Source organism: Leptonychotes weddellii, chromosome 9, assembly GCF_054177405.1.
Source record: "Leptonychotes weddellii isolate Sample4059 chromosome 9, ASM5417740v2, whole genome shotgun sequence".
Classification (NCBI taxonomy): domain Eukaryota; kingdom Metazoa; phylum Chordata; class Mammalia; order Carnivora; family Phocidae; genus Leptonychotes; species Leptonychotes weddellii.
The window spans coordinates 87,893,083-87,907,791 of record NC_138377.1 but is presented as its reverse complement, the minus strand read 5'-3'; the positions used below and the strand labels follow the sequence as shown (position 1 = coordinate 87,907,791).

Sequence of the window (14,709 nt, the reverse complement as noted above, 5' to 3'; positions counted from 1 at the left end):
TTTTTTTAAAGATTTTATTTATTTATTTGAGAGAGAGAGTGAGAGAGAGAAAGAGCACAAGACGGGGGAGCGGGAGAGGGAGAAGCAGACTCCCCGCCGAGCAGGGAGCCCGATGCGGGACTCGATCCCGGGACTCCAGGATCATGACCTGAGCTGAAGGCAGTCGCTTAACCAACTGAGCCACCCAGGCGCCCTGTTGGGAGATTTTTGATTACTGCTTCAATTTCCTTGCTAAAAGAAATGCAGTTTAATGTAAAGACACAGATAGTTTAAAAGGATGGTAAAGCATGTATCATAAAATGCCAATCATAAGAATGTTAGAGTGACCATACTAATATTAAAGAATGTGTATCAGTTCACAGAATATTACTGTGGACAAGGAGGGACCTTTTACTTTATCATGGAGAAATAATCCTAAACGTTAGTTAATAATGCAGTTAGTAATAGAGCTGTGAAATACATTAAGCAAAAACTGACAAAACTGGAAGGATAACTGGAAAAATCTACAAATTATAGTTGGAGGTACACTTATTTCTGAGTAGAGAAGTTGACTGATACGTTGATAGAGCAAGTAGACAGAAAACCAGTTAGGATATAGGACACTTGAACACCACTCTGAACCAACCTGACCTAATTGACATTTATAGAGCTCTCCACTCAAAAGTAGCAGATCTACATTCTTTTCAAGTGTACACGAACATTTGCTAACATATGCTAGGCTATAAAAGAAGTCTCAATAAGTTTAAAAGGATTGAAATTATATAGAATAAGTTCTTGGGTCTTAAGGAAATTGAATTAGTAATCAATAACAAAAAATCTGGAAAATTCTGCAATTTTTAGAAATTATGTCACATCAAATAATGCAGTTGAGAACTATTTTGAAGTGAATAACAAAAACACAAAATAATAAAATTTGTTAGATTCAGCTTAAGCTGAATAATCACTGAAAGAAATTTAATGCAAGGAAAGTTAAAGGATGTTCTTTGGTTAGAAAAAGGATGGAAACCAGATGGAAATTTAGATCTATACAAAGAAGTGAAGAGTGCACAGGAAACATTTCCTAACAACAAAGAATGTGAAGTTTAAATGATCATATTAGAAAAGAAGAAAGTTCTAGAAATCAGTCACATAAGCTTCCACCTTAAAAAGCTAGACTGGGAAGTACAAATTAAACCAAGTAAATAGAAGGAATCAAGTAACAAGTAAGAGAGATATCAATGATATAAAAACAAGAGGAAATCAGTAGAAAAGATTAACTGATAAACTTCCATCTACTCTGATCAAGAAATAAAGAGAAACCACAAATTAACAGTACCAGGAATGAAAGGGGATATTACTACACACATTAGTAGTTTAAATTTTGAGCACATTGAGCCAATAAATTTAACAGCCAATTTAATGGGCAAATTCCTTTACAGATACAAATTAAGAAAAACAAACAGAAATAGAATAGTAGGTGTGTATATGATGATATTAGATTGATACTTAATAATTTTCCATCAAGGAGTGTTCAAGCCCAGATATCATTTCACAATAGAAGTCTAAGCATTTAAGAAAGAAAAAAATACCAATCTTATACAAAGCTCTTAAGAAAATAAAGGAGAAGGGAAAACTTCTTAACACATTCTGTCAGAGCAGCATTACCCTGATGCCCACACCAGACAAAGACATTACAGGAAAACTAAACTACAAGCCAATATACCTTAGAAATATATATGCAAAATTTCTTAAACAAAATATTAACAAGTCAAACTCAGCAATATATAAAAGAAGATAACACATAATGATCATAGCATAATCAGGCAAGAAAAAGAAATGAAAGGCATACAGATTGTAAAGGAAATAAACTGCATTTATTTGTAGGTGACATTGAGAGTATGCTTAGAAAATCCTAATGAATCTAGGAAAAGTTATAAAATTAATAAGTAAATTTACCAAGGATATAGGATAGATACAAAGTCAGTATGAAAAAAATCAGTCGTATTTTATAAAATACCAATGAACATTTAGAAAATGAAATTTAAAAATCCCTCTAAAAATATCATTAAGAATATAAAATACTTCAAATAAATTTAATAAAATATGCACAAGACATATATGAATACTATAAAACATTGCCAAGAAAAATTAACTGTCTAAATAAATGCAGAAATAAACTGTGTTTATTGTTTGGAAGACTCAGTGTGTCAGTTTTCCCCAAATTGTCAGTTTTCCCCAAATTGTTCTGTAGAGTCAGTCAGTGCAACCCCTATCAAAATCTCAATGGGGATTTATCCTGTAATTGATAAACTGATTCTCATAGTTAGGCTGAAATGTAAAGAACCTAGAATAGCCAAAAGAATTTTCAAAAAAGAACAAAGCTAGAGGATTTTGATTTTAAACCACAGTAGTCAAGATAGTGTCCTCTTGACCTAAGGAGAGTGTCCATAGGGTCAGTTGATTTTCACAAAAGTCCCGAGAAAGAGCAGTGTGACAAATGGTACTGGCATAATTAATTGGATATCCATATAGAAAAAAAAAATCAAACCTTAGCCTGTACACTACACCTTATATAAAAATTAGCTGAAAATAGATAATAAATCTGTATGCTTAAGGCTAAAACTTAAAACTTCTAGAAAAAGAGAAACTTTTGTCACTTTGGCATAGGCAACAATTTTTTAGGATACAAAAATACCCAACAAAATTTAATCAACTCGACTCTGTCAAATTAAAATCTCAAAAGACACAGTTAAGAAAATGTAAAAAGCCAATCAAAAACTAATGATGTAATGTATGGTGATTAACGTAACATAATAAAAAAAAATGAAAAAAAAAAAGAAAATGTAAAAAGCCAGAGACTGTGCAAAAATGTCAGCAGTACATCTGACAAAAACTTCTCCAGAACATACAAAGAACTATTTTAACTTAAAAAAAATGCATGAGCTCCAGTTAAAAAATGGGCAAAGCATTTGAAAAGATATTAAAAAATATTTTGGATTTTGGGGTAGAGAAATACTTTGAATATGACATAAAATCTTTTAACTATAAAAAATTTGATATATTTCACTCTATGAAAATTAAGAGTAAAAGACACCTTAAAGCGAAGACAGTTATAAACTTTGAGACAGTATTCACAATACATAAAACTAATAAGGAATTGTTTTCAAGAAATAGAGTAATCCTTTTCCTGCTTAGAACAGCTGATAAAAACCAACTTGGCCTCAAAATATAAAATTTTCTTTTGGTTAAAAGATTTTATTTATTTGAGAGAGAGCGTGCGCGTGTGTGCACGCACGAGCACGAGCTGGTGGGAGGGCCAGAGGAAGAGGGAGAAGCAGACTCCCTGCTGAGCAGGGAGCCAGATGTGGGGCTGAGCCACACAGGCACCCCGAAATACAATTTTTTTTTTAAGATTTTATTTATCCGACAGAGTGACAGTGAGAGAGGGAACACAAGCTAGGGGGAGTGGGAGAGGGAGAAGCAGGCCTCCCGCCGAGCAGGGAGCCCGACGTGGGGCTCAATCCCAGGACCCTGGGATCATGACCTGAGCCAAAGGCAGACGCTTAACCAACTGAGCCACCCAGGTACCCCATAAATCTTTTAAATATAAATATTTAAAAGTACCTATGTGTATGTTTATATGTGTGTCTGCATGTGCATGTTTGTGTGTGCGTTTGGAGGCATTGGAGAGAGAACAAGGCTGTGAGGAATTATGGGGCTGGATCTTAGGAAAATATGAGAATGCCTAGACAAGTGAGCATGGCCTTTGGGGCATCTTTTCTCCAGGTGTATTTTCTAGTTCCCGATAAGGTAGCTGAGAGACTGAGAAGCTGAGTAGAACTCTGCAGATTCTTGAGGCTAAGGATAAAAATAGTACTTATGGCCTTCTCAGAAGGGCTTTAGGTTGGGATCTTGAAGGGCTACTCCCTGGGAGTAAGGGTGAGTCAAAAAATGTCCTATCTCCTTCTGTCACAGGGATTAAAATTCTGTATCACAGCTGCTTAATGTCTAATTAGAGTAAGGTGATCTAGGATTACTAGTGCATCAAGCCTAACTGATTTCCAGAAGAAAAAATAAATCTTGTCTTGAGAAAGGTATCATCACCTGAAGCCTAAAATTGTATCTGAGGTTTTTCAATTACGTTGTCTGGCACTCAGTTAAAAATAATAAGCATATGAACAAACAAGACAACATGATGGAAGAACAAGAGGAGAAAACTATTGTATATTAAACATCAGTGATACAAGAATAAATGACACAGAGTATACACCCTCAGAGAGCTTACATTCTAGCTGGGATGCCAGACATGTAAACAACCTAAAGTTTTCCAGATAATGAAATGATCAGATACAGACTTCAACATGGTCAAGTACATAAAGATGGAATTTAAAATTACAGCAGAAAACTGAGAATGAAAAAAAAGAGCCTGATGAAAATTCTAGAATTGAAAAGTATAACAGCAGAAATTAAGAATTTGATGGGTTTAGAGCTGGATGGTATATCATAAGAAAACAGTGAACCACTAAGAAACAAAAGGATAGAAAAATACAAAAAAGATATAAGAGATAAGGGATTCCTTAAAAAGGTCTAGCATATGTATAATTGATATCTCAGGGGGAAAAAAGTGAGAGTGAAATAGGGACAGATATGGCAGAAAGTTTTCCAAATATGATAGAGGGTATCAACAAATTTGGTAAACCCTGCAATTAGAGTAGGATAAATACTTTCCAATGAAAGTAACACCCTAGCATATTATTAGAAAAGTCTAAAAACCAAAAGATATATACTCTTAAAAGCAACCAATAATAAAAGTCCAGTCACCTTCAAAGAAGCAGCAGTTAAAATGACAGCTCATTTTTCATTGGAGACTGTTGAAAACAGAAGACAGTATAGTGTGCTGAAACTGAGTAATTGCCATCCTAGAATGCTGTACTCAGTGAAAATAGATAAAGGTAAAATGAAGGCAGTAACTGAGAGAACAAACATGGAGTTGTCAAGGGAGAAGGAAAGTATAAAATGTGAGTGTAAATTTGGAATTGTGGCTTAAAATCTAATTTAATTTGAATTCTCCGTTACTGTGTCATCAAAATTCACTTAAAATGGAGCTCTTAGATGTCAGCAAATGTTTAAGTGCTTGGGTTCAATAGCAGTGCTAATTCTTTAAACAAATACATACTGAATATCTACTGTTTGCCTGCCAAGTCTGTGTTAGGTAATGGCAGTGTATCGAGAAGCAAACACAGAGGTAGTTTCTTCTTTCTGGAGCTCATATTCTAGTGATTGAAGTAATGATGGTGGGCTAGGGACAGAAATTAAACCAATCACCACATAATAAACTAAAGTCGCACTATGTAAGGGACATGGGAATATGGTTCCGTGATAAATTGACCTTTGCTAAGTCTGAAGAGAGAAGTTAGCTAGGTCAGGAGAGACAATGGTAGTGTGTGCAAAGACCATGTCAGGAGACAGACGATGCTGGAGGATTGGAAAGAAGACCTGTTTAGTGTAGCACAGAGAGGAAGAGTTGAGTTCTGTGGTAGATAGTCTCTCTCTTTGAAATAATATAGAATGAGAAGAAACTGGGCAGGTAAGCAGAAACTGCAGTGCTGATTTGGTGGCACATGTAAAGGATTTAGGGCTTTATCCTTAGAGCAGGAGGAAGCCTTGAAATCTATTGTACAGGTGGGTAATATTTGCAAATTTGCATTTTGAAAAGATTGCATACAGTATGGAGAATAGAGTGAAGGCCAGTAGTGGATATGGATGGATTACATTGCTATTATTGCAGTATTCTAGGTAGTAAGTGATGGTAGCTTGGGCTGATGTGCGGGCGCCAGAGTTAATGGGCATATTCCCTAGGTATTTAGGGGATCGATCTGACAGGGCTGGGTAATAGATTGAGTATTAGAGGGAGATAGAAGACGATATCAAAGTACTATAAACAACTATAAGACTTGCTTTATATTTAAATGATTACACATATTAAAAGGTGGGTTTTGAAAACGTTTAAAAGTGAAAGAATTGCTTGAATAAATTACAGATCATCTATATAGTGGAATGTTATGAGGCTGAAAGCGAGGTTTATGAAGAATTTTTAACGGTGTGGGGGAATACCTGTGGTGTTCCATAATAAAATAGAATGTGAAAGTCTACATAATGTGTGTTCTTAGCTATGTAAATTTATAATAATAGTGAAGCATACTAATTATCAGAAATGACTTTTTTTTGACATATAGACACCTCAAGAAGAACATGCTGTTAATGGTCCAGAACACCTGAGGAAAAAACGTACAACTTCAGCTGAAAGAAATACTTGTCAGCTTTATATTCAGACTGATCATCTGTTCTTTAAATATTATGGAACACGAGAAGCTGTGATTGCCCAGGTATTTATAATTTTGCTACTATTTTAGGAGTTCTCATACTGTTTCATTACACCTCTATTTTCCTCTAAGAATTAAAGTTAAGGCATATCCCTTTTTTGAAAAAAACAAAACCATATTTTCAATAATTATAAAATATGTAGGATAAGTACACAGATGACTAAAAGACCAGGTAGGATATTTTAGAATTTATTTGACAGAGAGGGAGAGAGAGCACAAACAGGGAGTGGCAGGCAGAGGGAGAGGGAGAAGCAGGTTCCCGCAGAGAAGGGGAGCCTGATGTGGGACTCAATCCCAGGACCCTGGGAGCATGACCTGAGCCGAAGGCAGACGCTTAACCAACTGAGCCACCCAGGTGCCCTAGAATTTAGCAAATCTTAATGTATCTTATTTATATTTGCATTACTTCCTCTCTCCCATCACCATCTAGAATAAATCTTTGTAAATTTATAGGGACCTTTTCTGTTTTTCACCATTGTATCCCCAGCACCTAAAACAGTGCCTAGTATATAATAAGTGGTCAACAAAACTTAAAGATTATGTGTACTAGTGCAGCAATAGAAAGACTAAAGTCAGAGAATGACTGAATATCCTGACATTATCAGGGAAGTTTTTTGTTTTTGTTTTTTTGGAGGGAGAGAGTACGAGAGAGCGGGAGTGGGGCACGGGAGTGGGCAGAGGGAGAGAGCTAATCCCAAGCAGGCTCCACGCCCAGGGCAGAGCCTGATGTGGGGGCCCTATCCCTCGACCCCGAGATTATGACCAGAGCTAAAATCAAGAGTCAGACACTTAACCCACTGAGCCACCCAGGCACCCCTATCAGGGAAGTTCTTACAGGAGATGTTTGAACTGAATCTGATGGATAAAGATACTCTAAGCATAAGGAAATAGCATGTGAAAAGGCATGGAGGTCTGACATTGCAAGATTGATTGAGGAAACAAAGTTTTATATGATTGAAGTAAGAGTGATGTTTGTTTCTGGCTGGAGAAGAGTCTGGAAAAGGTACAGAATCTTCCCTCTTAGCCCCAGCTCACTAATCTATTTCATCTTTTCATCCAGTATATGATGTAGACATTTTAAAATTTGAGTGTGGTGGAACATTCTTGATTCAGAAAATGGAAACTCACAGCCTTATTCACATTTTAATATTGCCTCTAAAATGTTCTTCTTTTTTTAAATCTATAGATATCCAGTCATGTTAAAGCGATTGATACGATTTACCAGACTACAGACTTCTCTGGAATCCGTAACATCAGTTTCATGGTGAAACGAATAAGAGTAAGGAATTTCAATAGTTCAGAACTTTAAGAAAGAGAAACAATAAGGACGTGTTTATAAAAAGAAAAATGCTTTTTACTTCATTTTTATGCATTAATAGTTTAAATTGTTTTGCTGATCGTTTATCTTTACTCTTGGCTTTTACACAACATGCGCAGACGCACACAGAGACACACACAGGGATACTAGGTTTATCATAAAAATGAAATCTATAGGGCTTTAATCTGGACTGCAAAAGAGGTACTGTCATCCTGTATTCTATCTGATTAACATGCCAGTTAGAAAGCCCTAGTCTCTCAAGAACTACAGATAGAGTACTTGACATTCCGCACCCCTCTTATCATTTCCCAGGTGTTTTTTTTTTTTTTAAGATTTTATTTATTTATTTGAGAGAGAGAGAGCACAAGATGGGGGAGGGTCAGGGGGAAAAGCAGACTCCCCACTAAGCAGGGAGCCCGACACGGGACGTGATCCCGGGACTCTGGGATTATGACCTGAGCCGAAGGCAGTTGCTTAACCAACTGAGCCATCCAGGCGCCCTATCGTTTCCCAGTTTTTAAAGATTTGCCTTGTGCAGTATTTTTCAGTGTGTGTCCCATTTGGTGCTCTAGAGGAGGGAAGGATAGATAGAATGGTTAAATAAAATTGGAAGTTGGAAAAACACTTAGTACTATGCTCTCTTCTTGTAAATTCATAGTACAGACTAACGTATCTCAAATTTTGATAAGTCCTTCAGGAGAGAAACTCATAATTTTCAAAACTAATTTGACCATGGAACCTTTTCTGTATTAATGTCAGCTGAGAGTCCAAAGAACTGTAAAACACATTTTGAGAAATGCTCACCTAGAGCCACAGGTTCACTGATGATTAATTTTAAGGTTATAGATTTAAATAAGTAGATATTAAATTACTAACAAAATTGGGTTGTTTGGGCGCCTGGGTGGTGGCTCAGTTGGTTAAGCGACTGCCTTCAGCTCAGGTCATGATCCTGGAGTCTCAGGATCGATTCCCTCAGCGGGGGGTCTGCTTCTCCCTCTGATCCTCTTCCCTCTCGTGCTCACTGTCTCTCATTCTCTCTCTCAAATAAATAAATAAAATCTTTAAAAAAAAAAAATTGGGTTGTTTAATAAATTTTCCCAATGTGAATTCTTTCTATGTGTATAGGCTTTTAAGAATCTGAATTGAATAAAAAAAATAAAATAAAAAAAAAAAATCTGAATTGATAAGCTAGATAAATAGCTTGAGTTTTAAAAAAAAAATCATTTTACAAAAGTATTTGCCATAAGGTTTCTTTATATTTGTGCTCCTAATTTTCTTAAAATATGATTGACTAATTCATAGTTTTTGTTCATGCATGTTATATATTTAATAGCATAGTTAAAGATGGTCCTTAGTAATATGATTAAATGTTAAATTGGAGTTTAAGGTGAAATGTGGTTTGTAGATAAACAATGGAAGAATTGTTCATAATCAGTTGCTTTCATGTATTTTGAGAGTAACTGAAGTCCTTAAATGAGCAAGTAAAAGTGATAATAATTATTGTTTAGTTGGCAAAGCAATAAAATGCAAGCTAGTGAAAAGTAAAGAATACCAGAACAAATTATAGTGAAGCATTTTTTTTTTTAGTACAATGATTTGCACTATGAAGAAATGCATGTATATGAATGGATAGTGTGGCATTTGGTTGTTTTCAAGCTTTTAACTAAATCTCATCTGAAGATTCCTTCTGACCCATTAATTTGAAATTTATATCAGTCAACATTTAAATATTATCTCATTTTTAATATAGGTAACTACAACTTAGATACAATTTTTATTTGTAGCCAATATTAAAAAAATCTCAAGGAATTTCATTTCACTATTTAGTGGGAAAAAGCCATCTATAGCATGTCTCTAAGCATGGGCTATTTATAACATATAGTGTGATTGCTTTTGGATTTTTTTGTGTTAGATGACCATTACTGATTGTTTTTAGTTGTTAATAGATAAACCATAAATCTGTCCTTAAGCAGTTGCCCGCAGTAGTGTTTTTGCGATCCTGCTTCTGAGCCTCTTGATTTTACTGAAGGGTGTGGAACCTAGAAAGACCTGCAGTTCTCATTTTATCAACTGTTATATCCTCCCTTTACTACTAACATTTTCAATAGACTGAGGACTGCCTTCTAAAGAAATGTTTACTTTCATGCATATCCCTTTTTATTCTGTATCAACAGTTGTATATGTAATTTTCTGACTTACTTGGGGAAAGACAAATTGTTCTAGAACTTCAGAGGACAGGCAGGGGTCTCTGAAAGGAGGCAGAGGCTAATAAATGAAGTTTCTGTTTAGTAGAACAAGTAGAAGCAGTTCAGTAGAACTGATTATTCTTCAGATTGTGAAGGAGGAACCTGCACTAGGAGTACAGTAGCTAAGTATCAAAAGAAACATTCTGGAGGAACTGAGCTTGATACAGTGAGAGAAGAGAATGGGGAGTAAAAAAAAAATTCTTGCCCACGTTCAGGGAAAAAAATTGAACTTGCATTTTGTTGGGCTTGACTCCTATGATTTTAGGCAAGCAGAACCAAGGAAATGATTTGGCTGTTGAATTGACGGTCTTGGGTTTGATATCAATTTCATGTTCTAGTAATTAGCTAAAATTTAGGGGTTTATATCCTTATACTTTCCACCATGTGCAGGAGATTAGTACTGAAAGAGACTTGCTCACATGATTAAATTTGAGAAACTGTACTTCCTTTATTAGAAGTTTTGAAAGCAGAACTTGTTTTTCCATCCTAAGTGTTCATTGTTTAGAAATTCGGTCAATACTTGCCCAGAAATTTTTAACATACTCAATTTTAATTCTCCTACTCAGCCTTTCTTTTTTCCTTTTTTTCCTTTTTGGTTTCTATGAGCAGCTCAGGGATGGGGGCAGTGGGAACAGTTGTAGAAGCCTTAATTCAGGCCTGATTTCCCTTGGGTTCCAAGCATATTGTCCAGGCGGATGCAGAAGGTGAGCAAAGACTTTACACATAGGCTCTGCTAACATTAATTGCCTATTTAAATAGTTGTCTTGGATTTTAGATCAACACAACTGCTGATGAAAAGGACTCTACGAATCCCTTCCGTTTCCCAAATATTGGTGTGGAGAAGTTTCTGGAATTGAATTCTGAGCAGAATCATGATGACTACTGTTTGGCCTATGTCTTCACAGACCGAGATTTTGATGATGGTGTTCTTGGTCTGGCTTGGGTTGGAGCACCTTCAGGTAGTTTATCCAACTATGTCTTGGCTTAATACTTGAAACAAGCAATTTTCAGGGCACATTGAATTTTATAAAAGTATAGTAGAAACTGATGCCTGTACAATATCTTAATTTAAAGAGCTTGAGTTAGGCAAGAGTCATAAGCATAGTGTAAGTAGAAAAATAGGTGGAGTAGCTTTTTATTTTGAAATGAGTACTAACAGGGAGATAGCCTGACATTTGGTACATTCAGTGGCTGAAATAATTTCATGAGGAAAAAGTGGTACTTATTTCTGAAAACAAAAATGAAATACTAATTTTTTCATAGAAGTTAATGTTATTAATTTAAAAAAATATTTTTCTGGGAAAGAGGTCCTTAGAATTAAAAGGGGAAAACTATGTTCTTGCTTCTGTTCTGCAATGAGATAGAGAGCAGAGAAACCCCAGTCAGAAGCAGTAGGTAGAAAAGAAAGACTGCCCTTATTATTATTTTATTTATAGCCTTTATTTTAACAAAAGGTAAGTGTTGCCTGAAAAGAGATGGAAGCAGGAGGCCCCAGTACCCCCAGCTCCACTAACCTCACCACCTGGGCCCAAACTCTGCTGGGGTCTTTGCCTTAGCCATGGAAACTGTTGTCACTAACAAAACTGGGATAGGATAATCCCCTTCCCCTTACAGTGGGGGTAGGGGGACTGTAATTTACAGTCTAATAAATTTAGGAACCTAGTTTAGAGAAACACAAATTTATTAGTTGAAAGATTGGGTAGAAACAATCCCAGACTCTTTGAATATAAATTTTGCCATATAGAGTTTGATCAGTAGTCTGTTATCTTCTGAGCTATATATGGTAATATCTCTTTCTTCTGATGTATCGTTTCTATCTTTTTAAAAGATAGAATGCTTTATGCAGGGTAAGGGAAGCTTTTCTATTCCTGTTCTTTAATTAGTTTATTGTTTGATCTGTGATGTATATTTTAACATCTTAAGTAGTAGTATATTTTAGCTTTTATATTTCTTGCTTTATTTTTAAAGCCAGCAATGAATATTACTTTCACAATTTTCAAAGCTTCTTTTGTTTTTCTTCCACATTTTCATGATGTCATTAAGGTGCAAATTTATGTCATGAACTATATATCATAGTACAGTATTTTTGGAGATTTATATTTGTCTCTTAGGTTGATTTGTCCTGGTTTTGTGTTACTTGCATTGTCAGAAGATTGTATAATCTCACTCTTTCCTATGATAATTTTACGTTTTATAACTTGTATATTCTGAAATTTCTTTTCCTCTTCTTGAATAAGTTGGATGATTTATTATAAAGTTTATGGTTTCTTCTACTTATTCATTAGTAAGTACTGTGAAAATTCAAGGGTTCATTTGATTCTTTGTTGCAAATTACCATTAGTATACTAAATTACTGTATTTTCAAAGTGTGTTCCTTAACTATAAGAACATCAGCATCACCTGGGAACTTGTTAGAAATGCAAATTTATGGACCCCACCCAAGTCTACTGAATCAGAAACTCTAGGTGCAAAGCGCAACAGTCTTTGGTTGAACAAGGCTTCCAGCTGATTCTGATTCACATTCAAGTTTGAGGACTACCATATTCATATTTTTGTCTCTAAGGAAACTTACTCATAGAATGGCTTCTGGGCAAGTGATTGGATGATTTCAAACCAGAAACTGTTTTACATTTTCAGCTTCAGACTTTTGTTCATTAGGAATGTAATGCTCCTGAAGGAGCTTGGTCAGTTTTTTAAAATCTTCAGATAGCCTCATGTCTATAGATGCAAAAATAGACTGTATTTTTAGGATAGTTTTAGATTCACAGAAGAATTGAGCAAATAGTATAGAGAATTCATGTACACCCCACCCATACATATTATTAGCAGCTTGTATTAGTATGGTACATTTGTTACAATTAACAAACCTATAGTTTCATTATTATTGTTAACTGACGTTCGTAGTTGATTCAAATTTTTTAGTTTTTACCTAAGGTCTCTTTTTTGTTCTAGGATCTCATCCAAGATACCACATTACATTTAGTTATCATGTCTCTTTAATCTTTTCTTGACTATTAGAGTTTCTTAGACTTTTTGCTTTTGATGATTCTTGACAATTTTGAGGAATACTGGTCAAGTATCTTGTGGGATGCCCCTCTGTTGCAGTCTCTTTGATGTTTTTCTCATGATTAAATTAGGGTAATGGGTTTGGAGGACAATTAGCCTTTATATCTAGTTATTTTGATATTTGGATCATTTTACTGAACAGCAGCGGGCAAAGTTCTCGACTGAAAGTCGGACATATGACTTGTATTTTTGTCATAGGTTCTTCATCTGATACCCTCTTCCTTTACTCTATGTTAAACCCCCAACTCCAGTTCTTAGAAGCCTTTTTCTAAGAGCTGTTGGGAAGGGGCTAGGGAGAGACAGAAGAATGGGGACCAGAGTGGAAAAGAGAAGGGATCTTTGTTCTTTTTTTTTTTTTTCCCCAATATTTTATTTGAGAGAGAGAGCCCAAGAAAGAGCAGAGAGCACAAGCAGGGAGGTGGGGAGTGGGGCAGAAGCAGACTCCTCACTGAGCAGGGAGCCCGATGTGGGGCTCCATCCCAGTACCCTGGGATCATGACCTGAGCCGAAGGTAGATGCTTAACCAACTGTGAGCCACCCAGGCACCCTGATCTTTGTTCTTTTGAGCCAGCTTTTTCTAGTATAGGGTACCTGCCTTAACATGACATTGATGGTTTTCTCCTCTTCCCTTTGCCCTTTGACTACCTGAACTGAGTTTTATATTTGATTCACATTGTGTTTTTTAAAAAGATTTTTATTTATTTATTTGAGAGAGAGAGAGTACACAAGCGGGGTGAGGGGCAAAGAGAGAGGGAGCTTGAGCTGAGCATGGGGCTCGATCCCAGGACCCTGAGATCATGACCTGAGCCTAAGGCAAACGCTTAACCAACTGAGCCACTCAGGCACCCAACATTGTATCTTTTTATAGGGAATAATATATAATTGGTTTTATTGATTATTTCAGTACCCTTCTGAGGTGTAGGTATTACTACCTCCATTCTGCAGATGAAGAAACTTGGATTTAGAGACTTTGTGACTGACCCACAATCACACAGAACCCAGAGTCTAGACCTTTTGACTCTAGGTTCAGTGCATTTGGTAGTTATTCTACTAAGTATTATATACTGTAATATCCTAGCTTTCTCTAAGATGTTTCTGGTAAGAAGTTGAAATGTTTCCTGCATCTTAGTAGAGGTTTTGTATTGTTGGAATCCATTTTTTTGGAAGAGGAGTTATAACAGAATTCTACTCTTTATTTTTTTATTTTTATTTATTTATTTTTAAGATTTTATTTATTTATTTGAGAGAGAATGAGATAGAGAGCATGAGAGGGGGGAGGGTCAGAGGGAGAAGCAGACTTCCTGCTGAGCAAGGAGCCCAATGTGGGACTCGATCCTGGGACTCCAGGATCATGACCTGAGCCGAAGGCAGTCGCTTAACCAACTGAGCCACCCAGGCGCCCCAAGAATTCTACTCTTTAATATTTAGACATCATTTTGGGTAATTGTCATGGCATAATGGGAAGAGCACTGTTTTGGGAGCTAGGAGACTGGGTTCTGTCTGTTCTCTCTAAATTTAGGTAAATCATTTTGCTTCACTGTGTTTATTTTTCGTTGTAATTTCTTCTCTCTTTGTCCTTTTTTGAGACCACATTTCTGTTTACAGATCTTAGTAATTTTTGTGGTTATCTGTTTATTAAAAAGTACCATTTCATAGCTGATCTGTTCAGCTTATGATCTGTTATTGTTTCTTAGTTTTTTCATTTTTATTTGGCCTG

General features: G+C 35.8%; 1 protein-coding gene and 1 long non-coding RNA gene across 5 annotated transcripts in view; one reads left to right on the top strand and one right to left on the bottom strand.

Annotated features, from left to right (window-relative positions):
• LOC102749095 (uncharacterized) overlaps positions 1–14,709 on the bottom strand; it is a 476,674-nt gene that overhangs the window by 196,838 nt on the left and 265,127 nt on the right. The window lies entirely within an intron of this gene.
• ADAM10 (ADAM metallopeptidase domain 10) overlaps positions 1–14,709 on the top strand; it is a 136,343-nt gene that overhangs the window by 85,237 nt on the left and 36,397 nt on the right. For all 4 annotated transcript variants that reach the window (XM_031031060.2, XM_081831165.1, XM_081831166.1 and 1 more), the window contains 3 exons: positions 6,216–6,365; positions 7,549–7,641; positions 10,702–10,885. In XM_031031060.2, the coding sequence (XP_030886920.1) occupies positions 6,216–6,365; positions 7,549–7,641; positions 10,702–10,885 (427 nt within the window). The remainder of the gene's footprint in view (positions 1–6,215; positions 6,366–7,548; positions 7,642–10,701; positions 10,886–14,709) is intronic.